At 48.4% G+C, this 26,535-nt stretch overlaps 1 protein-coding gene across 3 annotated transcripts in view; it reads left to right on the top strand.

Annotated features, from left to right (window-relative positions):
- Positions 1–26,535, top strand: part of Syne2 (spectrin repeat containing nuclear envelope protein 2) — a 294,128-nt gene that overhangs the window by 262,734 nt on the left and 4,859 nt on the right. Inside the window, exons 1-13 of one of the 3 annotated variants that reach the window (XM_013345863.2) lie at positions 1,544–1,784; positions 7,213–7,375; positions 11,736–11,923; positions 12,568–12,718; positions 13,021–13,203; positions 14,972–15,109; positions 16,018–16,212; positions 20,205–20,487; positions 20,963–21,031; positions 21,933–22,072; positions 23,803–23,917; positions 24,965–25,167; positions 26,101–26,301. In XM_013345863.2, the coding sequence (XP_013201317.1) occupies positions 1,765–1,784; positions 7,213–7,375; positions 11,736–11,923; positions 12,568–12,718; positions 13,021–13,203; positions 14,972–15,109; positions 16,018–16,212; positions 20,205–20,487; positions 20,963–21,031; positions 21,933–22,072; positions 23,803–23,917; positions 24,965–25,167; positions 26,101–26,301 (2,049 nt within the window). In that variant the 5' untranslated portion in view covers positions 1,544–1,764. Of the gene's footprint in view, positions 1–1,543; positions 1,785–7,212; positions 7,376–11,735; positions 11,924–12,567; positions 12,719–13,020; positions 13,204–14,971; positions 15,110–16,017; positions 16,213–20,204; positions 20,488–20,962; positions 21,032–21,932; positions 22,073–23,802; positions 23,918–24,964; positions 25,168–26,100; positions 26,302–26,535 lie in introns of those variants that run through there. The other 2 variants (XM_026779484.1, XM_026779485.1) reach the window with 2 other exon arrangements.

Genomic DNA, 26,535 nt, shown 5'->3' on the forward strand with positions numbered 1-26,535 from the left:
AAAAAAAAAAAAAAAAGGACTATTTCTAGTGGTGTGAGCAAATGAGCTGATGAAAATGGCCAGGGCCTGGAAGGAGCTCCCTCGGAAGGTGTACAATGACAATCTCCCCTGTATGAGGATCATTACTGGCTGTACTCAGTTTGTTTATCTACAATTTCTAAGGAAAGCATCGCTACTTTTCTCTTGAATGCCTCCTCGGTGGCATCACCGTGAATAGGCTTAGTGTCCTTATGCTAGTAGTGTATGAAGGAGAGACTTGAGTAACAGGTAAACAAAAGACTAGACCCTCCCTGTTGACATTGGGTGGCTCTTTTGTTGTCAGAAATATCAAGTCCATGGAAAGACACTGGAAGGAACTAAACGTGCTTCTCACATTTCCCCTACCGTCGCACAAAGCCTATCAAGTTTATACTAATAGCAAGCAGGATGTTGTCATTTAAGCTCAACAGTTATTACCCTGGCAACCATGGGTTACGATTGCTTTTCATCCCTTTTCATGGCTCTCTTCCTAACTGTAGTTTCTCAAGGTCACCGTGAAAGACCAAACAAGACTGCCAGTCAGAAAGCGGTCGCGGCTTTGCCCCCGCAGGTGCCTGGAAGAAGCTGGGGGGCTGCTGGGCATAGGGAAGGGGTAGCTGGAGGTTGGCCTCCACACTTCCCTTTCCCTTGCCATCAGCCCAGTCATTCCACTTCTGGAGCATATGACTTCTGTTACCCTGCAGAAATGTCTTCCTGGGAGCCTAGGGCTACCCCAAGGGGAAAGCAGCCATTAGCAGATGGGAAGCAACTGGCCCAATGTGCGTAGTCAGGGAACAAACCTCAGTGTCCGGTACTTACGAGGTCACAGAAACAGCCCAGAATGCGGGCATGAACAAAACAGACGCTACATTTAGGAGAAAGGTTGCCAAGCCTCTCCCCTGGCAAAGGAGGCTTGCTCTCCAAGGTGGTGGGGCATGGTAATGGCCAAGTGAGAGGTTGTAGGAACACAGGTGATCACGTCTCAAAATGGGGGAAGAGGCCAGCCTGACCCATTTCCACAGGAGACTCCCATGTTCTACATTTTGGAGAACCCAGGAAGGAGGAGCTAAAATCGCTTCCTCTATCTTAAGGTTCATTTCTACTGCAAGGCGGGGTCCCTCTGCAGCAATCCGTGGCAGAGTCCATGAACTCTGGCCTTCTCAGGCAGAACTGCAGATCTCCGGCAAGAGGAAAACTCGTCAGGGCAATGTCGTGTTCGGAACTGAGGAAGGCGCCCCTGCATGGCTCGGGCTTCAGGCTGCACTGCTGCTTGTAAACATGACACAGAGAAATTATAGACCAGAAATCAACCCCCCCCCCCACCGCCCCACCATGTTCCAAGTCTAAATGTCTCCTCCCTGGCTTTACAGCTCTTCATATGTATCACAGTGCCAAGATAAGGCTGGGACTTTCTCCTCTCAGCCTTGCAATCCTGTAACGTCAGAACAAAGGCTGTGTGTGTGTGTGAAGAGAGCTGGAGAAGAGACATTTTCTTTATTGTAAGCGGGGTGGGGGGGCAGGTTAAAAATTGCAGAGCATAGAAAAGGTGTCTTCCTTCCAACCAGCATCGCCCGGTGCCCGTGAGCCAGCCGGTGGTGGTGCCTCGGATGAGGAGCCTTGGGGAGGGTCTGGTTGGAAGATGCTGAGCCAGTGAATGAAGAGGGCAGGCTGGGCAGGGGGAGGGGCTGCCTGGCCAGGAGGTGGAGGTGCAGCCGGGAACTTGGAGCGTCCGCGGAAACCCAAGGAATGGTTTTTTCTCATAAACAGTAAGTGTCATTTCAGCTGACAGCCACACCCGCGACCCAGGTGGCCGCTGCTCTCTCTGTGTGCCTTGCTGTTTTGGTTACAGTGGAGATCTCCGATGAGATGGTGGCTGCAGAGTGTGTGCGCGCTCAGCCATTCGGGGGATGGGTTCTCTCCCGGGCGTCAGCATGCTTGTGGTGGCTGCAGTCTGCCTCTGACAAGCCGGCAGGGATGCGATTATGCTGTGCAGAAAATAACAATATCCTGGCATTAAAAAGAAAATGCTCCAAAGCAGCAGTTGGCTCTAAAATGTATTGTATGTGCTGTCTGTGCCTTCAAATCAGGGCGTGGAAATTAATAATTTTACTCTGAAGATATTTAGCTCTGTAAAAAGATAAAATTGTGCAGGCTTGGTACAGGGTGCTTAGCAACTGACAGCTGCCCATACATAGGTTTGAGTATTTATTTTGGTCCGGATTTAGATACTTTTGATCGTTTCAGCTCTCCTTACTAATTTTTGTTACAATGTCCACATCAACGTAGGCGTCGCTTAACTTACACTGACTTGAGCTTCTATAATCTAACTGTATGCTGCTTACCATGAGAACAGAGCTGAAAGGTATATTAGTCCGTGTGCATGAATAGGAATTTTTCCAGACAAAAATGTTTTTGATATTTACAGCCTCGTGCATACATGACAAGACTCCTGCTTGCTATATGCACTTGCCATATTACCAACTCACCTTCATTTTGACCGCTCTGGAAGAAGAGCCATGTTTTTCAGGGTTACATTCTGAGCCATCTCTAGTTAAGATGAAAGAAAAACTTTATTAGTCTTGATCATGCCCTGTTTCTCTACCCATAATTCCTGTAATAGAACCCTTCTATTCTACTCTTAGGCATAATTTTAATTTGGTTTAATTTCATAGAAAAATGACTTTTGGCATGGATGGCTTCTCCTTTCATCTAGCAATATTGTTTTGATAATCAGTCCTAGAATTCAGCTCAGGAACCCCTGTGTTTTTTTCTTCAGGGTGTATGTCCTATGTTCAGAGATAATACATGAGAAATATTACCTGTGTGACCATGGGCAAAGTACAGGGGTGGGAGCCACATAAACTGCCTACGGGGTTGATGTCATGCAGCATCTTGCTGGCAGGCTGGTCTCTGAGCAGATTCCTCATTTTCTGATGTTAAGTAGAGATCTCAGTGTTTGGAGAGTGTTTGGTCAGCCCTTGGGATTAAGAGGTCAGCCCTCAGGATTAGCAAAGGACACATGCTTCCTGACCCAGGGAAGGTGACAGTTGAGTTACAGCATCCACAAGGAGCAGAACTATATAAACTTCAGCAATGCATCCCTTGGTTCTTGGAACTGATTGTCAGGTGATTGCCTGAGAAGCATTCTAATTCCAGCGTACTGGGGCTGTCGGGACTGCAGGCAGAGGTTAAACTACAGAGCAAGCTAGACTCTGCCTGGGTGAAGCGCTCTCTCTCTGTCTCTGTCTCTCTTCCCTAAGTCTACTTGTTATCAATAGGTTACAATGCCTCTCATAGCAGAGCAGCGAGTTGCTTTGAAGGCAAAGTGTTTTGGTGTCATCTGGTCTTTAAAATAGGGCAGAGCCATCATTTTTGATGGAAAAGACACACTGGTGACTGTCGCTTCCTCACCCAGTAGGGCTGCCTGAGTACTTCTGAAACTGTATCGCGACATCAAAGTTGCATCAGCTCTGTGGGACTTATGACCCATCTTCGAGTTACCATGGAATCCTCACAATGTGCATAGGACCCTAAACAAAAGCACATGGTTAAATGTATACTGAAAGAAATCCATGGAAGGGAAACATGGGCAGTAGTATATCTGTGACTCTGAGCCTCTTCCCATGCTGGCTACCAGCCACGAGCCACAGCAGCTTGTGACTCCTCTATATCCTGGATCTGAATCATGTTCCCTGACAGCAACAAAACCTGTCTTCTACCCCCGATCTATGCACATCTGTTTGTGCAAGGTACATGACAAGCTACAGGGGCCAGACAGCCAGAGGTTGGAATCTTGCCCCTGTTATGATGAGGCTGGTTATTTCACCCATGAGCCTTTTCCCCCAACTGTCCAATGGGAATGATGATGGTACTTGTGAGCATCCTTGGGAGGATTAAATGAGCTGTTAGCATGTAAGATACAGCAGGCCCGACATATGTTAGCATATGTCATAAATGTTAGCAGGTTACATGGATGTTTCATTTTGGCACTATGGTTTATTGATGGGTTACAAACCATTCCGATGTAGGTATTTTAAAGGAACGGGCTACATGTGAAAAGGCTCGTACAGCTAAGTGTCCCTTTACCTCAAATGCTCAAGTACATACTTTGGATTCTTTATCTATTTTGGAATATTTGCATATTTATGAGAACTCTCAGGAATCCACTGGTATTTCTCACACACAGCCCAAAGGTAATTCTGTATGTCTTTAGTGCACCTGTCTTGACTGTAGCCATCATATAAGGTCTGACGTGGGATTTTTTTACTGGTAATGACATGATACAGCACTCAGAAAGTTTGGACTTTTGAGCATTACAGGTTACAGTTTTTAGATTAGGATGTCCCGTCCTTATTTTATTTCCATTCTCCATTGCTCTGCCTTGAGCACTTCACTTTGAATGTCACAGCCACAGTTCTAGGAGGGCTAAGCAAATTGTTCTCTCCTTCTCCAGGAGCTATGACATCCCTAACTTCTGGTTGGCAGAAGTAAACACGGCCATGCCTAGGCCATCGTGTGTTAGCTCCCTATGTATAGAAAGTGGTCTCCCCAGACCTCTTCTTGTTAAAATAAGAAAAGAAAATGCTGTGACTCTCATAGTGGCATGGGATTCGGTGCAGGCTGTTAGCATGGTGAGCTGCCATCCTGGGAAGAGGGGGAAGGGCAAGCAGGGGGCAGTAGGATGCTCACTGAGCATGAGCACTGGTCTCTACCATCAGGAAGTGCTCATGGCCAGGCTTCTTCTCCAGCCAGAGATTTTTAGGAGGTCAGCCCCTCATAACTGTGTGGACCGCTGCTGGGCCTTACAGAGTCAGGGTGGTAAGATGAAGTCAGACAGGCGCAATGGTAAACCACGGGAATGAAGGCAGGATCTAGGTTACAGCTGTATCCAGGCCTGGCCCGGATTCGGTTACTTCCTTTTCAATAAATCATCTCGTGGCTTTGCAGGGGACTGGGTCCTGCTGCAGGTGTGCACCTCCGTGAAAATGATTATTCCTGGGCCATTGTCCTCAGAGACTGTCCCAAATGGCCTTCACGTCCATCTCCTGCCTTCCTCCCAGCTAACTGAGTGAAGGAAGGCTAATAAAGCCAGAACACAAACCTAAGCCCCCTGTCTCAGGGAGCTACAAAGAATAAAATACCCGGGAAGGAATGCAGCAAAGTCCAGGCCCAGCTGGCTACAGTGTTACACCATCCATGTCCTGGTCAGCATCAGAAGAGTTAATGTTGCCGAACATCTATTATGTTCCAGTGGTTATCTGTTGCCTTGATCCCACATCACGTGCAAGATGCTTAATTTTATAGCTAATAAGGACACTTGGAGTCTGAGTCAAGAATCTTGCAGGGTTGTGGAGCTTACAGATGGTAGGTGGTGGTTGACAGGGCTTTAACAATCCTGGTCTGCTCGACTCCAGTGCTCTGGTCTTATCCCTATTGCTGAGGTTTGAAGTAGAGGGGCTGGGGTGAAAGGATTCCCTTAAAACCATGCAAGTCACTGCTAACAGAGCTAGAACCGGAAGGCAGTCCTCGGGGTTGTCTTGGTTGATGGTGAGATAGAAACATATTGATTCTTTGGTCCACTTAAACGTAGCCTGGAGGTAGGGAATGTAGCTCAGTTGGTAGAGTGCTTACCGAGCATGCGCTAAGCCCTGGGACCCATCCACAACACGATATAAACCGGTGTGGTCCTGGATGGATATAACCCCAATACTACAGAGCTGGAGGCAGAAGGATCAGAAGTTCAAGATCGTCCTTGTCAACACAGAAAGACAGACCTGGGGCCAGCCTGAGCTACAAAAGATCCTATATGAAAATAAAAGAGCATGTGGGGACATGACTGTTCATGTTTATTCATTGGACAAATACCTGTTGACAGCCCTGTCCACAGCACATGGAGGTACCGCCCCTCTCTCCTGAAGAGTGGAGAGTGTCTCACAGTGGTAGCTTGCTCTGGCGCTCCAGGAGCCTGGGGGCAGGGTTGGGGTGGGGTATGGATGAAGCCAGGAACAGCTTTTGGTGAGAGGCCAAGGGCCATTCAAATGGCTTGAGGTGTTAAACCGATTATGAGATTAAACTGGTTTGTCAAGGTAGAGATCTAGACTGTTGAAAGATTCCCAGCGTGAATCAGGACTTGGCTTCAGAAATGGAACCAAAGGTGGGGAGGAGGGCATGGAGGCCAGGAGGAAGTTGTTCGGGTAAGTAAAAGTTGACGGTGCGCAGGGAGTGTGTTTCCTGTGAGTTGAGGTCAGCATCTCAGTTTCTCTTTCCATTGCCGTCAGCGGGGGTGCAGCTCTGGCAGCATCTTCCGACCTGAGGATTGGTAAGTAGGGACTTTGAACTGTAAACCATTGCTTAAATCTCTGGGATTCATCCAAAAAATCCCAGATCAGCGGTGCAAGCGCTCACCCATTTAGGGCTTTCATGAAAGTGTCTGATGGAAATATTTTATTTCGGTTTCTGTGTGAAAAACGAATGCTAGCCAGGCGAGGTAGCACACACACCTCTAAGCCCAGCATTCAGGAGGCAGAGGCAGGAGGATCTGTGAGTGTCAGGACAGTGTGAGCTACCTAGTGAGACCCTGCCTCACACCAATAAAGATAGCTTTTGCTTCAGTAGCTTTTGGCCTGGTGTTAACTCGAAGCTCCAGCGTACACAAGCTACATGTGTTCTCTCAAACCTGTTGCACGCCAAGGCCAGGCTGAAAGGAAAACTGAGGCACACTGCCAGAGAGGTGGCAAGCAGATCTGTGCTTGAGTGGCTTCTCTCTTTCTGACCCAGAGATGCCCACCAGGCAGCCTCGCTGGAGCACCCACCCTCACACCATGCGTTCTGTCTTTGTCCAGGAAAGGCCACTGACTGCTGTCACTGGAGTGAAGTATTCAGAATAGATATTTGGGAGAGAGGAAAATGGCAACTTCCCTATGGTCTGGAATTCCAGGAAGTGTTCAGGGTATCAGGAGGAGGCCATGTGGGTCTGACAGGACTCTTGGCTAGACTGTCCCTGCGAAGCATCATCCTGACCAATAGTGTTGCAGAGTCGCCTGCTCTGTGACCATGCACACCTGGGGAGATATAAGTTGTTCCTGCTACAAAATTAAAGTGGTACAGATTCCTGGCTCCTCACCGGTGTCCGGCGTCCATCCTGGCCCTTGCTTCCCGCTGCTGCTAACTGGGTCTCTCTTCCGTTGCATTTAGGGTGAAGAAGCTGAAGGAGACGTTTGCTTTCATTCAGCAGTTAGACAAAAACATGAGCAACCTTCGCACCTGGTTGGCGCGAATCGAGTCTGAGCTCTCCAAGCCCGTGGTTTATGATGTCTGTGATGACCACGAGATCCAGAAGAGGCTTGCTGAGCAACAGGTGAGTGATGGGAAGGAGTACCAGGAGGAGAGGTGGCACGGGAGGCCAAGGCAGGCCTGCCCTCCTGTCTTCCACCTGCCCACGTCACTGCCCTATGTGTGAGGCATTCGTCTCTGAATGCCTCCTTCTCCACATAGCTCATCCTGCAAACAATGCTGAAGAAGATGCCGACCTTAATTACAATGCTCGATGAGGTTTTATCTTTGTTTTTGTTATGTATAACATAGCTTTGAAAGGGAATGAATCGGGGGTACAGTTCCTTTTTGGATTGAGATAGTTAGTGTCCCAGACTGACTTCAGACTCTCAGCCTTCTGCTTTATCATACTGACATCAACCTAATAGACCTGCAAAGAGAGAACCTTGATTGAGGAATTGCCTCCACAAAGTAGTCTCTGGGACCTTCCACACCCCACCCCTCCAGGATCTCCTGGCTGGCCTGGATCTTACTATGGAGATCAAGGTACCCTCAAACTCAGGAGCTCCATCTGTCTCTCCCTCCTGAGTACTGGGATCGAGGGTGTAAGCCTGAGACATTTTTTTCAATTGCTCATTGATATAGGGGGGCCCAGCCTACTGTGGGCAGTACCATCCTTAGGCAAATGAGCCCCAGCTACCTACGAAAGGTAGCCAAGCAAGCAAGGCGAGGGAGATGGTAAGCAGCTTTCCTCCATGGCCTCTCCTTTAGTTCCTGCCCCCAGGTTCCTGCCTTGAGTTCCTGCTTTGGCTTCTGTCAATCATGACTTCTACCCTGTGTAGCAAATAAGCCTTCTCCTCCCAAGCTGCTTTTGGTCAGGGCTGTATCACAGCAACAGAGAAACGAACAAGGGCAGCTACCAACTACTGTAGCTGTAGCCGTGCACCATCATGTCATACCCGCATGCCCGCTCCAACCCCTCTCTTCGAGGAGTCAGCCAGTGCCTGGCACGTGCTCGGCACGTGCTCGATCATGACCAGAAGGGAACACCCCAAAGACAGTATCTCCTGTTACCCAGGCTGTCCTGACAGCTGAGGGTGACCTCGAGCTTCTGGCCCTTCTGCTGTGTGCTGAGGTATACAGGTGTGTGCCACTGCCCCTTTCTCAGAAGATGCCCTTTAATGATAAGTTATCTTGAGTCAGTTCTACCTTTTATTGTTTTAGAATTTTTTATTGTTGATACTGTTGTTTGTTTTTCAAGACAGTGTTACTCTGTATAGCGCTGGCTGTCCTGGAATTTATGGTGCAGACCAGGCGCCGCCTCTGCCTCCCAAGAGCTGGACTTAAAGGCATGCATTGCCGCCACCACCCAGCCTTTTACTGGTTTAAAAGTGACAATTTTTTTTGCTACCTTAAATAGAATAAACATTTGTCCTTTCACTAACTGCCACCTTTAGATGGGTATCACATTGGCCACACCCAGATAAGCAGTGGAATATGCTATTCTAAGGGCACGTGATTGACTGATTGAATTCTCCTTTACCGTGTGTCTTAGTCACTGTTCTGTGACTGTGAAGAGACACCATGACCAAAGCAACTCTTAGAAAAGAAAGAATTTATTGGGGTCTTGCTTACAGTTTCAGAGACTGAGTCTATTATCATATTGGCAGAGAGCATGGCAGCAAGAAAACAGGGTACTGAGAGTTACCTGATCCATAGGCAGAGAGAAAGAATATGAGGATATGGATGTGTATCCAGGCCTGGCATGTTTTTGAAACCTCAAAGCCCACCCACCCACACCAGTGACACACTTCCTCCCACGAGGGGGATAGCTCCTAATCCTTCTAATCCTTTCAAATAATGTCACTTTCCTGGTGACTAAACATTCAAATATATAAATCTATGGAGCCATTCTATTTTGAACCACCATACCATGTAACCTAATGCAGTTCTGGGATTAGGGTTTAGACATTCTTGAGGCAGAAAAGGTCTCATTCCTCCTATGCAGATGCAATTGTTGTGGTTATACTGAAAAGAATATTGCCGTGCGTCTGTTACTCTCTGTCCAGAAACACTGGAGACAGAATACTACTCCAAGGAAGTATGGGTAGGCCATTTCTTGAAACTTTGTTTATGTTTTCATCCAAAATAAGTACCATAGATTGTTTGGCTGTTTCTAAAAATAAGATCTAACAAGTTGAGATCACTTACTGCTGCCTTCTTAACTCCTAAAGTTGCTACAATCCTACTATTCCTCAGCAATGACCTTGGGGAGAGGAAGGTTAGGGCCATGGTTCTCAGCCTGAGGGTCTCGGCCCATTTGGGAGTCACATATCAGATATCCTGCATATCAGATATTTATATTACAATTCAAAACAGTAGCATAATTACAGTTATGAAGAAGCAACGAAGTAATTTTATGGTTGAGGGGGTCACCACAATATGAAGACCTAAAGGGTCACAGCATTAGGAAGGTTGAGAACCACTGGGTTAGACCCCGCGCTCATTCAATACCACCCTCTGGAGTGCTGATTCATTGCTTTCATTGCTACAAAGAACATGCATCAATGCCAGTAAATTTCCAAAAAGCTAGAGACCATCCTGTAAGCCATAATGATTCTTGAAGCTGAAGTTCTACTTAAATGCAGTCACTAAAGCCAGCCCTGGGATTGACCCTGCAGCGACTCCTGCCACCGTAGTACTTCAGGACTTCTTTCCCTGACTACAAAACTTAAGAGTTCCACCTGCACATCTTCCCTCACACGACCAAGGAGGAGTGCATTTCTGCATATAAACATATGGTGTCTTCACGCTGGACCTGAGCTAGGGACTGACTGCCTGCTTGAGAACTGAGATGCATGCTAGCGTTCTTTTTGTTCATCCTGAACACAGGATGCTCAGGCTTAACATTTACCAGAAGAGGTATAGGAAAATTCTCATCCCATCCAATATACAGCAGTAATAATATTCAAGTGAGGGGCTGAAGAGATGGCTCAGAGGTTAAGAGCATTGCCTGCTCTTCCAAAGGTCCTGATTTCAATTCCCAGCAGCCACATGGTGGCTCACAACCATCTGTAATGAGGTCTGGTGCCCTCTTCTGGGCTGCAGGCGTACATACAGATAGAATATTGTATGCATAATAAATAAATAAATATTAAAATAAAAAGCATTATACTTTCATGAACTACATGTACAAGTGTTTTATTAAAAATAATAATAATAATATTCAAGTGACCTGGAATGACCCTTAGCTGCTAACAAAATAATATTCTTGTGGTCTGATGTACAACCTTACTGTAATTAACAGTGGCTGTGTAAAATACCCATTTTCAGAAACAAGACACATCAGTGAAACAATTAAAACAGAACTGAACTTTGTCTTTGCTACTTCGTGGCGTAGTTTGGATACCAGGGTTGATGGGGCCATCTCACATCGCTTGTCACAGAATCTAGAAGCTAGGGAAGACTTCTCAGCCCACCCCACGTCCACAGTACCTAGGGTGGGACGGACTCTCAGTCTCCTGATGATGGAAAAGCCTTGTTTATTTTAGAGAACTTTCCCAGGCTGGGCATGTGCATGCCTATCAACATAGCACTTGACCAGGGTGGAGGTGGGGTAGAGATAGAAGGGTCAGAAGTTCAAGGCAATCTTGAGCTGTATTTTAAAAAAGGGCAAAGAGCAGAAACTGATGGCCCACCTCTTTTCTATGGCCATGAACTGTCTCTTTTATATGTATTCTTTTTACCCAATCAAGGGATTACTATCACTGCTAGTAACAGAAGACAAGCCTCCAGAGGCCTTCCTCCCCCCACCCAAGCCACAGCCTCAGCTGTACCCCATGGGTTAGAAGCTGTACCCCATGGGTTCTCCCTTAGCTTCCATGAAGCCCTCATTCAGATGGGCTCATGAGGAGGCCTTCCACTCCTGTGCCTGCAGCTGCTGGGGGTGTGTAGGGTCACCATAAAAGTCTTTATAGATGTGAAAGTCGTGTGACCCATCAAAGGTCAAAGTCTGTTGCTTTGATTTGAGTTCCTGCTAACCAGACTGTTTGCCAAAAAACACCTTCCCCAAATCGAGTCTTTACTGGGGACACTGGAGTTGGGTGGTTTGGATTGAGCCCCATGCATCCCCAAAGCTGCCAGGCAGCAGCATCTCAGAGCCAGCAGTACCATCTGTCGGTGTGTGGTGGGCACCCCCACCCCTCCCGGGACAGTAATGCAGTACAATGCAGTACATTAGTGCTGACAGTTGCCAATATGTAGGTTGGCCAGGTGTCCACAGCACGGGGCCACATGAAGACAACAAGCTCCATCTATTTGAATCCCAAGACACCTGTGACCCTCTCTAGGGCATGGGGAGGGAAGGACGGGCAGGGATCCTTTGATGCCAATCCTCCCTCCACCGCTACCACCTCAAGTGCTTTTGTGCTATCTTGTGATTGCAGGACCTGCAGCGAGATATCGAACAGCACAGCGCGGGGGTAGAGTCTGTGTTCAATATCTGTGATGTCCTATTGCATGACTCCGACGCCTGTGCCAATGAAACGGAGTGTGACTCAATCCAGCAGACAACCAGGAGCCTGGACAGGCGCTGGAGGAACATTTGCGCCATGTCAATGGAGCGGCGCATGAAGTAAGCGGCCACTTGGACTTGAACATTGTAACCGTGGCCAGCCTTTCACCTCATGACCACAGGACCCATGTTCTGTTCAGGTCACTCAGAAATACACCAAGAAATAGCCCAGTCAGCTGAGTATTTCCCTAGCATGGTGAGGCCCTGAGTTCAGTCCCCAACACAGCATAAACAGGGAACGGTTGTGCGTGCCTATTTTCCCTGTCCTTAGAGGTGGGGGCAGAAGGATGGAGAGTTCAGGGCCAGCCTGGGCTACAAGAGACTCTGTCTTAAAAAAAAAGAGAGAAAAGAAAAGAATTAGCAGAGAAGGCCTAGTAGGGTAAGCAAGGATATCACTGAAGAAAAAAAAAATCCAATTGGGGTACTGCCTTTCTCCAGACACAGAGCGTGGCAGGCAGCCCCAACTCTTGCCCAAGCCGTGGAATTAGGATTTCTGAGGTTCCCAGGTCCCTCAGGAGAATTGAGCTTAGACCGAGAGCAAACATCCTTAGGTATTTCCTGGAAAGGGGTGTCTCCCTAAACAGTTCAAGTAAAAGGTTGGGAATGGGCCCCATCAAGGGACACTCAGCTCCAAAACAAACAGACCGTACTGAGTGGACACGGGCAGTCATGCTAACTAAGCCCCTGTTTTCCACTCCTGTCAGGATCGAGGAGACCTGGCGGCTGTGGCAAAAGTTTTTGGATGACTATTCCCGCTTCGAGGACTGGCTCAAGTCTGCCGAGAGGACGGCAGCCTGCCCAAACTCCTCCGAGGTGCTGTATACAAATGCCAAAGAGGAGCTGAAGAGGTTTGAGGTGAGCCTTTCCCGTCCCGTGCTCCCACGACGAGCCTCAGAAGCTGCTGCATGGCTTTGGGTGGCCAGAGGCTCCCAACACCGTCAGAGCCCTCAGCCTGCCACCAGCTGCTAAGTCAGCTTTGATGGAAATGTCCCCGTGTGCCGGTGCCCATGCTGTGCCAGCCTCACAGGCCTGGGATATAGTACTCTGCTGCCTTTGCTGCCCGAGTATCAGCCATGCAAAGCAAGCCACTTGGGAGTTGGCAAAGCGGGGTCCCATCCCTTTGCCTCTCTGGCACTGACCTCCACTTTGTACCACAGGCCTTTCAGCGGCAGATTCATGAAAGACTGACCCAGCTGGAGCTCATCAACAAACAGTATCGGCGGCTGGCCAGGGAGAACCGCACCGACACAGCCAGCAAACTGAAGCAGATGGTGCATGAGGGGAACCAGCGTTGGGACAACCTGCAGAAGCGGGTCACCGCCATCCTGCGAAGACTCCGGGTAACCTGCCTAGCGACCCGGGGTGCTGTTGGTAGATAGACAGGGAGAAGAGAGGTATGATAGGCTGTGGCAGGCTGGCAACACAGCAGCAGGTAGATTTCCCCGCAGGCCTGAGTTACCTTAACATTCCTCCCACGCAGAGGCGTCCCTGGCTGCCAGTGTCCATGGCTGCCAACGTTTGTTTCTAAAGAGTGATTTGCATAGGGCGTCTCAGGCAGAGCCTGCTTGTGTGGTCTGTGTTTCCAAACACATCTGTCTTTACAACAGCTGTAACCTGATGGTACAGGTGTTGGCACATGGGTCAGGGGCATTGCTGTCCTCGGTCAGCGAAGGCACACACGGGCCTCTGCAAGAGCTTGCTCTACCTGTTTTTATCAGCCCCACGTCAGAAATAAGGATAAAACAGAGTGTCTGTACCCGCTCTATGTGTGGGGCATTGGAACAGTGACTGTCTGGGGGTTAGTGCACACTGAATAACCTCAAAGCAGTCTAGGAAGATGAGAACCTAGGCTTTTTGTTTTATTTGTTTTTTTTTTTTAATTTTATTTATTTATTAAGGATTTCTGCCTCCTCCCCGCCACCGCCTCCCATTTCCCTCCCCCTCCCCCGATCAAGTCCCTCTCCCTCATCAGCTTGAAGAGCAATCAGGGTTCCCTGACCTGTGGGAAGTCCAAGGACCGCCCACCTCCATCCAGGTTTAGTAAGTTGAGCATCCAAACTGCCTAGGCTCCCCCAAAGCCAGTATGTGCAGTAGGATCAAAAACCCATTGCCATTGTTCTTGAGTTCTCAGTAGTCCTCATTGTCCGCTATGTAAGTCCGGTTTTATCCCATGCTTTTTCAGACCCAGGCCAGCTGGCCTTGGTGAATTCCCGAAAGAACATCCCCATTGTCTCAGTGTGTGGGTGTACCCCTCGCGGTCCTGAGTTCCTTGCGCATGCTCCCCCTCCTTCTGCTCCTGATTTGGACCTTGAGATTGTTTTATTTGTTTTTAACCCTCTTGGAAGGTCATTGGCAGGTTGTCTGATAGTCTAGGCATTAATCTATTTCCTGCTGATTTTGGCTGTTACTAGTCTAAACTTTTACTTGGCCCTACATGCCACATTTGTCTGGAAGTTGCTGCCTAACCCTTAGAAAGTGGTAACCGGGGAGGTCTCGCTCATTGGAGAGAATGAATTTGTTTTACATGTTCAGAATTATAGAAGAGAAAATGGGCACTCAGACCTAAGCTTAGTCACTGTCCTTTTGTGTTAAAAGACTGAACCTCACCATGTAGTCCAGACTGGCTTAGAACTCACAATCCTCCTGGCTGCTGGGATTACAAGTGTGTGCCACCATTCCCGGCCTGATGACCACCTTCCTGTGTTGAAGTGGCTCACTCTTCTCTCATGGGAAAGCCACTGCAGAATAATAAGAAAAGCCCCCAGGCAACCTACCCTGCCCTCCAAGGTTCCCTCCATGGATGGGGAAATTCACAGATTTAGACTAGAAAATCCAGAATTTCAAATCCCTGAAAGGACCAAAGAGAATACGTTGCACATTACCCAAGCCCTCCTGCATTCCCTGATGTGGAAGCCCAGGCCCTGAATGTGTGTGGGGGAGTGGGGGGATGCCACACAGCCAAGGAAAGACCCCAGGCTCTGGATGCAATGTCTGAAGCTGCTGAAATACCCCAGAGATAGGGTTCTGTCTGAGAGCTCTGAGCTCCCTTTCCTGCGAGCCAAATCTGATCGTGCCATACACACATGGCTTTTCATCCTTCTTTCGCAGTATTTTACCAACCAAAGGGAAGAGTTTGAGGGCACCAGGGAGAGCATTCTGGTATGGCTCACGGAGATGGACCTGCAGCTGACCAACGTGGAGCACTTCTCAGAGAGTGACGCCGAGGACAAGATGCGCCAGCTGAATGTAAGTGCGGCTTGCTCAGCGTCTCGTGAAAAGGCGCCTCTGCAGAAGAGCGCTGGCCAAGTGCACATTTGAGCTGGTACTCAGAATGTTCCAGAGTGCTCCAGGCAACAGGCTACATTCCACTTGAGTATTTATATTGCTTATAGGCTGGGACACTGGACGTTTTAATTAAGGGCTCATTCTGAGGAGAATGTTCACTTCAGGTTCTAAACTGAACTTCTTAACGTTGCCATTTCTCTGGTACTTGAGTCCACACAGGGCCAGTGAGGTGTCACCCGTGGGGCCAAGACCAGATACCTTCTGCTGTTTACAGTCAGTCTGGAAGTTTTATTTTGTGCTTATGTTTGTTTGTTTTGAGACAGGATCTTGCTATATATATAGCCCAGGGCAGCCTTGAACTCATGCACTATCCTTCTTCAGCCTCCCCAGTGACTTGCCACCATGTTCAGGCTCATGCCACAGTTTTCCCTCAGAGTCGTTCCCTCTTTGGTTAGAAAATATCAACAAGTGAAAACCCATTGCCCCTTAATATAACAGGCACTAATTATTGTTATTACTGTGCCCACCAAGGAGGTGCCCATTAGTGGTTTATATGGGGAAATACTGTTCCCACCAAGTGTCAAGAAGACAAATTCTCTCCCCCATACCCCATAATGATGAATATCTACCTGGGTTAAATTTAGAATTTTTTTTAATTGAAAAAAGTATAGAGTTGTTTTGAATTGTTATATTAACACTGTGTGTTCCTTAAAAGCAGATGCCATGGTACCAGGTACAAAGCAGAAAGGGAAAAGGGACCATAATGACATCTAATGCTTTCCCCCACCCATGATCCTGTCATGTGAAATTGACACTAGACACACCAGGACAGAGTCTCCCTTGAAAGTCCCATCCTATCTCCCTAACAGGGCTTCCAACAGGAGATCACACTAAACACCAACAAGATCGACCAGCTCATCGTGTTTGGGGAGCAGCTCATCCAGAAGAGCGAGCCCCTGGATGCTGTGCTGATCGAAGATGAGCTGGAGGAGCTGCACCGCTACTGTCAGGAGGTGTTCGGCAGAGTGTCCCGCTTCCATCGGCGACTGACCTCCCACGCCCCGGTAAGGGTGACCCACCGGCCAGGGCTCCCAGCTGCCTAGTGAGCACATCGTGCTGGATGTTTGAAGAGTCAGGAAGGTCACCTTATACCAGACCCGTGATTACTTCTTGCATTTAAAAGAAAGGGCTTCAGTGGATCCTGGTCCAGGGGATTGAAGCAGCTCCTTTGTTCCCTGGAGCACTCCCCATCCAGTCATGGTGAATTTGGCAATGTGCTAGTTTTATGCTGAATCTTGCTTGCCATCTCTCCACCATCTTTGTGTGACTCTAATGGCAGTGAAGTTAATGTTTTAAGGGTTTTGTTTTGTTTTTTTAGATTGTTTTTTGTTATGTGCGTATTTGTGTGAGTTTGCACACACGAATGCAGGTGCCCCTGTGTTGTGTGACAAGAGACACAGCACACACATCCACTTACCCCACATAGGGAGCCCACAATACAGATACCACCAGAGTCCAACCTGGTGAATCTATGGGTTTTATCAGGACTGCTTACAGGAATGTGGGTGAAGGGTTTTACTTACAGGAGCAGAAATGACTCAAAAACAGTAGTGTCACCAAAGCCCAGCCCATCATGGGTGACAGCCCACAAAAGCTGGGAACTTGGAGCATACCACACAGCCTGCAGGCAACTCAGCAAGTTGCAGAGTGGCCTTTCCAAGTGCCTCAGTTGATCTAAACTTCTTCCAGGCAGCTCAGCTGGTTCCTGCTTCCAAGCAGCGGCTCTGATCTCAAGAATCTTCCTTGCAGCTTGGCTTCTTTGGGTCTTTTTGGCAGCTCAGCTTCCTTCTGAGGGAGCCTCTCAGCTCTTACTGCTTACTCTGGCAGGCCTACTGACTCTGATCAGCTTCAGGGACTTCCTGATCAGCTATTTTGAGTTTGTGTACCTTCCTGTTTAAAGAGCTTTCCTTCAGGATGTAATGTTTCAGTCTCCATAGGAGACTATTAGAGAACACTTTGGAGGCCAGAATAAGATGTCAGATCCCTTGGTGCTGGAATTACAGGCAGTGTGAGCTGCCTGGCATGGCTGTTAGGAATTAACTCAGGTCCTCTACAAGAGCAGTAAGTACTGTTAACCGCTGAGCCATCTCTCCAGCCCCTAGGGGGATTTTTTCCCTCTGTATTTCTCTTTTTTTTTTTTCTCTAGTGTACGACAGTTTGAAGTATTGGGTTTTGAACTGTGTGGCTAATGAAGAGGAAACCCTAAGGGCATTGCTACAGAGCCATGGCATACCAGCCTCTGGGCCCTCTGCTGGAAAAGTGGATCGAGTCTCAGTAGTGCTTCTAAAGTGTATGCTCTAGTGTTACAGGTTGTAGGCAGTGTGACATTATACCTCTGAAGGTGGATTGCCTTAGACCTGTCTTGTGAGACACAACAGTGGCCATGTTTTCCAGAGCTGTTTTCTTTTTTCTTTTTTTTAAGATTTATTTATTTATTAGGTACAGTGTTCTGCCTGCATATGTCCCTGCAGGCCAGAAGAGGGCACCAGATCTCATCATAGATGGTTGTGAGCCACCATGTGGTTGCTGGGAATTGAACTCAGGACCTTTGGAAGAGTAGGCAGTGCTCTTAACCACTGAGTCATCTCTCCAGCCCCTGCTTTTCCAAGCTGTTTTTAACGATAGTACTCTAGAATGTTCTTTTTCAAGATAATGATTGAGAAACTAATTTTTAAAAATGGTGCCAAGTACAACAATAATAGGAACAAAAATGGCATGGGGGAGTCTTTTATTTTTTTTTCACTCTTACTGATTTAGAGCAACAGTTACTTAGCAGTGGGCAGGATGGTGCCTGGGATTTGTGCTCCTTTCCCCTGCCCTCATCATCCTCAGTGCAGGGCTTTTCTGGCCAATGTCGGCATCCCCTAGATGAAATCTGCCTAGTTTGGATTACACACTTGAGAATTTATTTTGCCTTTTCCTCTCACATCTCAAAGCTTCGATTCTCTGTTCTCACTGTTAAAGGATCAGATGTGCCAGCTTTCCAATGTGACCTGCTGTTTCCCTCAACCGGAGACGGTTGGTGAAGTTTGCATGGAGCTAAGGCTCTCATTCAGCGTTTCCATCTTATTGGCCACCATGTCTGGCTAGATGGTTTCTTTTGTGTGTGCTCCAACTGGCAGACTTCAAGTGTAGCTGTTTTCCTATCAGTGCAGCCTCAGAAAGTCTCCAAGAAGTCCCCATTTTTAAAGGTATTTGCCTAGAGTTTTCTCTGTAGCGCACTATAATGTAAGCTGAATAGAGACACTGTATTATGAAATTGGAAAATAAAAGATAGGATGGAGGGAGGCTGGAGAGGTAGCAGCTGGCAAAGTGCTTGCTGTATTAAGCATGAGGACCTGAGGTTGGATCCCTAGCACTCACATAAAAGGCTGGGCACAGCAGTAGGCACCTGTCACCCTGTGCTGGAAGACAGAGATGGGGAGGAGCCTGACACTTCCTGGCCAGCTAGTCTAGTTGAGTCGGCCAGCTCCAGGTTCAGTTGATGGGATGGAGTGCGATGGAGGAAGGCACCTGTGTCAGTTAACTTAGCTTGTGGCAGTCACAAAATACCTGATGGAAACAACTTCCGGAAGAAAGGTTCCTTTCAGTTCGCAAAGGGTACCGTGCATCATGGCAGGGAAGTCACGTAGCAGGAACGTGAGGCAGCTGGTCACGTTGCACCCAGTCAGAAAGCAGACAGCTGGTACTCGGCTCACTTTTTCCTTTTTATTCAATCAGGGACCCCAGCCCATAGAATGGTGCTGACCCATGTTTAGGGTGGGTTTCCCCACCTCACTTGCCCTAATCTCTAAAACCCCTCAAAGGCATGCCCAGACTTGTGTTTCCATGGTAGTTCTAAATCTCATCAAGATGACCATCAAGGTTAACTATTACAACACCTAATATCGACCTTCATATGCACACATACACATAGATGTACATGCATATACATGCACTGCACACACACAGAACAAACTAGAACATGTGATTCTATCAGCCATTTGACACTTTAGCCATTGCTTCTTTCTAGATAAACTTACTTAGGTTAGATGTTCAACTTTATTATTATTATTAATTTATTTTATTTTCTTCTAAGGAAAAAGGGCTAGGTTTCTCTAAAAATTCAGAGTCCAGGCTCCACTGTGGATTGTTCGAAGTTGAATAACCATCCATAAGACCTGAGACCTTTTAATAAATGGCATGCGTGTGTGTGCTTGCACATCTGTGTGTGAGGGGTTGTATAAATGTACCATGAAGCACGTTAGAGGTCAGAGGACAATTGCATTTGTTGGACCGCACCTTCCAGAGTAGACGGACTTATCTTTTGGGGCCTCAGCTCACAAAAAAACTGACATGGAGATTTATAATTAATTATGAAAGCTTGGCCTTAGCTTAGGCTTATTTCTAACTAGCTCTTATAACTTAAACTAACCCACATTTTTTAATCTATGCCCTCCCATACTTTGTTCCCTCATCTCCATTATATCCATCCTGGTTATTTCACATCCAGCTGGCAACTCCGCCTCTCTTCTCCTCCTGAGACCTCTCTGTCCCCAGAAGTCCTGCCTAACCTCTTCCTGCCTCACTATTGGCCATCCAGCTCTTTATTAAACCAATCACAGTGACACATCATACCCAGTATAAAGGAATATTCCATAATATTCCAACTAGCTTGCTGCTGTGTACACAGACTAAGCCGTATAGGTCAAACAGGCAAATGAGTATCCAGGAACTCTGTCCCCAGTAGGAGCACTGGGATTTGAGTCACTCAGAATACTATGTCCTGTTTTTCACTTGGGTTCAAAGGATTCCATAGGTCCTCAGACATGTGTGGCAACGGCTTTTTCTCTGAGCCCTCTCCCCAGTCCACCCTCACTCGGCTCCTTTTTAAGTACTTAAGAAATGTTAATGCCAGTTGTTCTCAGAATTGCTAGACAGGCCGACTCCCAAAGCTCTTTACAGTGGCAGCAGCCTTTAAACCACTTCATCCTAAAACCGGGGCCCTCTCGTTTAGAGCCTAGAAGATGAAAAGGAAGCCTCCGAGAATGAGACGGACATAGAAGACCCAAGAGAGATCCAGGCTGACTCTTGGCGTAAGAGGAGAGAGATGGAGGAGCCACCGTCTTCCCAGTCACTGTGCCACCTTGTGCCCCCGGCTCTGGGGCATGAGCGGTCCGGTTGTGAGACCCCCGTCAGTGTGGACTCAATCCCACTGGAGTGGGATCACACAGGTGATGTGGGGGGATCTTCTTCTCATGAAGACGACGACGAGGGTCCGTTCTACAGCGCACTGTCAGGTAAAGGCAGTTACCCGAGGCCTGTGAACTTGACCCGTTTGACTATCTCTAGCACCCTAGCAGCTTGGTGATTTCTTGGTGATCCAGAGTCCAGACAGTGGCTGGTGCAGGCTTGTGGCTTTCTGGCTTCTGCCCTGCCCACCTTTTGCGTCACCTGAGAATGAGCTCACTCCTGTTATAGGCAGAATGAAATTCATCTTCTGATGTTTTTCTAGCCAATGGGAGACTCATCGATTGATTTTTTTTTTATGGTGTTAATTATTATGAGTTAGTAGAACGAGTGTGGCCCTTTTTGCCATGTGTGCCCCTAACACACCACTGCCATGAACAGGAGTTGACTGGGGAAAACCAGTCTTTCTGGTTTCGAAAATCCTTTTGCTAGAAAAGCTGGCAATGAATCTGCTATGTTGACTTACTGCCTAGGCTTTACCCTGCTGGCACCTCCGGGGAGGACAATGACATTGTTCTTTTTCAGATGTAGAAATCCCTGAAAATCCTGAGGCATATCTTAAAATGACCACAAAATCTTTGAAAGCATCTTCTGGTAGGCCCCTGCCCGTGCATGTGTCTCAACATGGCCGCATCCCATGGCACACACTGCATCCTAAACCTCGCTCCCGCGTCATGTCTGACCTGTGCCTTCTGTGGACACCATGCGCCTTGGTCCTCGTGTCATGGTGTATTTACGCTGCTGTACTCACCATACCTGCGTGCTCCTTACAAGATCCCACGCCATTCCAGAGTGGTCTCCACCTCCCTCCCCCGCCCACTTCTAGTCCGGCAGAAGGAATTTTTGTCATGGTTCCTTTTGTTATTTTTTTTTTCCTCCACCTAACTGGAGCCCCTCAGCATAGGCCAAGCTTTCTTCGTGGTGGCTTGGTTGCAAACTACTTCCTTGCTTCTGGTGATTTCCTGAGATGTGTGGCTGGGGTTAGAAAGGGCCTCTGCCTTTGCCATGGCAGAAGAACCCTCGCCTTGATTTGCAGCTCTGGTCCAACCCTGTCCCATCTCTAGTGGTGGTAGAGAGCTGTCAGCGGCTGTTTGGTCCTTGCCCCATCGTCACGGTCACCCTTACCCTCCCTCCTCAGAAGCCTTCTAGCCTCTTGGCCCCCAGCCCTGGCCTTCCTGCCCAGGGTCCCCTCCAGACTAGACACCAGCACCACCCAGAATGCCACTCATCATTTCCTGCAGCAAATCATATGTCCGTTGTGCTCCGCTGTGGTCCCATCTCATGAAGGTGCAATGTTGCTCAGTTGCATGACTCATTTCATGTTCTTCCAAGACATACTGACATTTTGCAAACATGCATGCTTTGCAAGGAAAGCTGCAGAACTCATTTCGATACTATAACCTGATGCCATGTCACCTGTGACCATGTTTATGTCACTAAATAGGAATCCTCTGGTTGGAGGGTAGACCCTAACTGGTGTGACGCTTTGTTTCAGGCAAATCCATTGCTGAGGGCCACACGTGGCATGTTCCAGACAGCCCTTCCCATGCCAAGCATCACTACAAACCAGTGGAAGATGATAGGACTGTGGCGCCGGTCCCCTCAGATGCCAGCACCCCTTACAAACCAGCCTATGTAAGTCTGGACCCTTTGGGAATGTAGCCCAGAGACAGGCGTGTACTTCCGATCTCGCTTTTGAACTGTCTTGCTTGCAGTGGTGGGATTTCTTCTGAGGGGACTTCAGGAAGGGGATGTCAGTGATAGAACTTGCCTAGCTTGTCCTGAGTTCAGCTCCTAGCACCACCCAAAGAACAAAGCTCTTTGCTGAGGTCCCCATGCTTCAGTAGAACCCAGAAAATGGACTAGCTTGAGGGTTTCCAGCCCCCAAATCTATGTGTTGATAGTGACCCGATGAGAGAACTAGCTCCCTTAGAGGCAATTTATCTATATAAATAACAGAGTCTCCCCAAGCTGCCTCTTGGCTCTCAAATCCTTGCTGTATTTGCTTTCTGGTTGCACATCAGAAAACAAAAAAAGGTGCTTCGTTATCTGAAGCGGTGTGCTGAGGGTGTGGATTTGGTTCCCTGGTCATGACAGTGGGTATACAGCATTCTGTAAGCCTTCCCCAGCTGACAGTAGACCTGCTTCATACAGTAGGATTGAAGTGTGTACAGGGAGGAGGCCCTTGGAGGTGTGGCCCTTACTAATACAGTATTGGGATGCTTTTTGTACCAAAGCTCCTGCGCCTCTTAGTTGCATGAGTTCCTGGTGTGCTTTGGTGACGCAGCAGTTGGCCATAGATCCTTGTTAGTCCAGAGCATTAATGATGAGGGATTGATTAACTGGGTTAAAATGTTGATTGCATCGTAGTGCCACAGGCCTCTTTCAGGGAAGCCAACAGCAGTGGAGGTGGAGGACCAAGGGGCTTAGCCAAAGTGCCCTCTGCATCTAGGGGTGACTGTTACTTCGGATTGGAGACAGGTCTGCCTTTAACCGGTCAAATCTGATATAGCCTTGGCTGAATCAGAGCTCCTCCTCTGCCTAGCAGACAGCTTCCACTTTTCCTGTCTCCATCCATATTACAGCCTGAGACTGGGGAAGGAGACCCCACCCAGCCCCGGTACCCTCCCTACCCTGTGCCTCAGCTTCTTCCCGGCCGTAGGCCTGTGTTCCTCACCTGGCCAGTTTCAGCAGCTCGGCTTTTCTACTTGATGCGAAACCACGTGTGTTACCAGAGGTCGGAAGCCTCCCTTTCCCCATTCCACACAAAGAGGCCGTGTAGACAATGATCCAGAGAAAGCCCAGCTTTTCTCAAAGGGATCCGTTTATTTTTGGAAAGGCCTGACATCATAGGCCACTCAGCTCTGTGGGAGCAGAAGAGTCACTGTGTGCGCCGAAGAATGGATGACTGAGAATGAATGACCCAGGGGAGCGGAGGATCCTGTGTTTCCCATTCACAGCCAGGAGAATGCCAAACACCTCAACAGGGTGCCGTGGAGGAGCAGGGAGAGTTTGCGGAACACCCTGAGGGTGTAAAAGTGCTCCCGCGGGAGCTGTCTCACAAGATTGGTGATCACTTTGACCCTCTGTGTGGAGACTCTTAGGAAGGCTGTGGACTAAACTGGCCATTTTACCCTGTCACTGACATTCCATCTGCTTCACGGGCTGTCGCCGAGGCCTGCTCTCAGCCCTCGGCTCTGATCTTACAGATCTTGCCATGCGCAAGGATGCGTGTGTCACGTATCAGTTACCTTTTGGTGGGAAGGGTCCCATGTCTTTCTTTACTGTTCCCATGAACCCAGGTGTTCTTTAGCTCCCTTTCCGATTTTATAGATATATAAACCTAAAACATTGGTTCATTCCAGGTAAAGTTCCTATTACGTCAAGGCACTGATGATGGCAAAGAAGGCCCAAGAGGCTCAAAGGGCAGTCCCCAGCAGGAAGGTGAACAGCTGGACACTTTAACGGGACAGCAGCCAGGTACCAAAACTGGGCATGCCTTAGCAGATACGGAGTTTGGGATCTGGGCCTAGTCAGGTGTTTACGTCGACATTTATCTGATAGAACATTAATTAGAGATCAAACAGTGACATAATTCACCGAGACTGCTGAACTTGCCCCACAATAGCCTCTGTTATTTCAAAATAAGCCCATTTGTGTTTATGAATGGATCTCTAAGCATCCCACTTTAAATTGGATTTTTTCCATTGTGGTGCTGGGGTTAGGCTTGGTAGGCAAAATTGTGTCTCTGGCCCTTTGAACAGTGTTCTTTATACACTGCGTGACAAAAGGATCCCCAAAAGATAAAATGCATGTTTTGTTTTTTTGAGACTAGGTTTCTCTGTATAGCCCTGACTGTCCTGGAACTTGCTCTGTAGACCAGGCTGGCCTTAGAGAGCTGCTTGCCTCCTGCCTCTCAAGTGCTGGATTTAAAGGTGTGTGCCACCACCACCTGGGTATGAAATGCATTATTTTGTTTCTGTTGTTTGCGTTTTTATTTATTGGCTTCCTAGATAGGGTTTCTGTGTAACAGTTCTAGTTGTCCTGGAACTAGCTCTTGTAGACCAGCAGGTCTACAAGGTCCACCAGCTTCTGCCTCCCGAGTGCTGGGATTAAAGGTGTGTGCCACCACCAACCAACTCTGAAATGCATATTTTAATGACTTCCCATGTATGGAAAAACAAGATGGGAAGGCGGAAATTAACACATTCGTCTCAACTGCCTTGTGAGACGAGTTCTATAGTTACCAAAGTAGTTGCTGAACTAAATGTGAGGTCGAATGATCAGAATGCCCGCATCATTCGAGCCCAAACAGCAACACCACCTGAATTGCTGAGCTGGAGGTTGGGTTTCCTCACCCTCTGTCCCCACATCTTCCTAGCCTTTGGAGGGGGTGGGCCTTGAACATGGAGATTCCCGGGCTCCCATCCTCCTGCCTGGAGCATCCTGGACTCACTTGTGCGGCCCTGACCACTCACACACAGCTGAGAACATGTGCTCGCTTTAACGGGCAGCTTTGGATTCCAGGTGCCTTCGACAGATGGGAGCTGATTCAAGCGCAGGAGCTTCACGGCAAACTCCGAATAAAAGAGAACACGCAGCGGCTGAATTCTGACCTCGGCGCCATCGCCGCTTGGCTTGAAAAAACTGAAGCGGAGCTGGAAGCCCTGAGGCTGGCAGAGCCTCCCTCCGACGTCCAGGAAATGTCACTCAGGGTGAAGAAACTGCAAGTGAGTGGGAGCCCTGGGGGAGGGGAGAGGAAACCAGAGCAGGCGAACACTTTGGTGCCGAACAAACAGATCAGACCTGGGTCTGGTGTAGCTGGCAGCATGCAGCTAATGTGCAGTAAGGACAGATGTGCAGGTTTCTCTTTACACATGGAAGAGAATCTATTGGATAATCGCCCTGCTGAGATGTGGCTCAGATTCTAAGGGCTGCAAAGATCTGGATTTTAGATCCTCGAGGAGGTGCTGGTAGCCAGTGTGAGGCAGCATAAAGCCACCCTTCTGACCTGTATGGGGTGGTTCACACAGGCCTAACAGTGGCGGTTTCCTGGCTCACTGCCTGAGGAGTCCTGTGGCCTGACTTAGCTACCCTGTTGTACAGTTAGGATTTGTTACCTGTCATCAGCCCTAGTCTCAGGAGCAGTGGCGGGGCAGCTTAAACTCTGCATTTTGGGGGTGCCCTGAGCAAATAAATCTGAGGTCCTGAAGCCTAGGACGGGAGGCTTGGGGGTTGTCCAGTTTCTCTCCACATCTGTTTTTCCCAGGTTACCATTCCTCTTAAAGGGGTGACATTTCTGGGGTACCTAGGGGCAAATGCAAAATAGCTACATATTTTTTTTATTTGGGAAACATTTAGTCTTACCGAGAATGGTTCCTAAGACAGAGAAGGGACTGTGGAGGTCAGTGGAGTCTCCTGTACCTCTGGGCTAGTCTGTCAGCCAGGAGGCAGGCCTCTGCCGTCAGACCCAGCCAGGCAGCCAAGTCCATTAGCCTTGTAAGGCAGCTCTCTCAGCTGACACTCCCCAGCCATTCACAGCCGCCTTCTCTCTCGTCTTGGTGGCCACTGCTTGGAGAAGGTCTGTCCCTTACAGGTATTGCAAAGGAGTCCCTTTCCCCTGCCGCCAGAAGTCCTAACCTGATCTGTTCCCTTGGTGACAGGAGATATTAAAAGCCTTTGCTACCTACAAGGCCTTAATGGCCTCCGTCAACGTGAGCCACAAGGAATCTCAGCCGAGCGAGAGCCCCGAATCCACAGAACTCCAAAATAGGCTCCACCAGCTGAGCGTGTCCTGGGACACGGTCCAGGGGGTGATGGACAGCTGGAGAGAGGACTTACGACAGTCCCTCATGCAGTGCCAGGTACGTTGACTCAGCCCAAGGTCCTGGCCCAGCAGCAGCCCTGCCCACGTGCTAGGAGCCACAGATAACTTTACCATCACCAGAGCTGGCTTGGGTTAGGGAGTAAGAAAGCCCCTATGCCCCTCCTGCCATTAAATGGGCCCTGTGCTTGCCCAGGATTTCCAGGCCTGTTGCTCAAGCCCACAGTAAAGGTAAAGCAAGTTTGCCACCGGGTTAAGGAAACTACCTCTCTCT

Source organism: Microtus ochrogaster, chromosome 1 (genome assembly GCF_000317375.1).
Source record: "Microtus ochrogaster isolate Prairie Vole_2 chromosome 1, MicOch1.0, whole genome shotgun sequence".
NCBI classification, from domain to species: Eukaryota; Metazoa; Chordata; class Mammalia; order Rodentia; family Cricetidae; genus Microtus; species Microtus ochrogaster.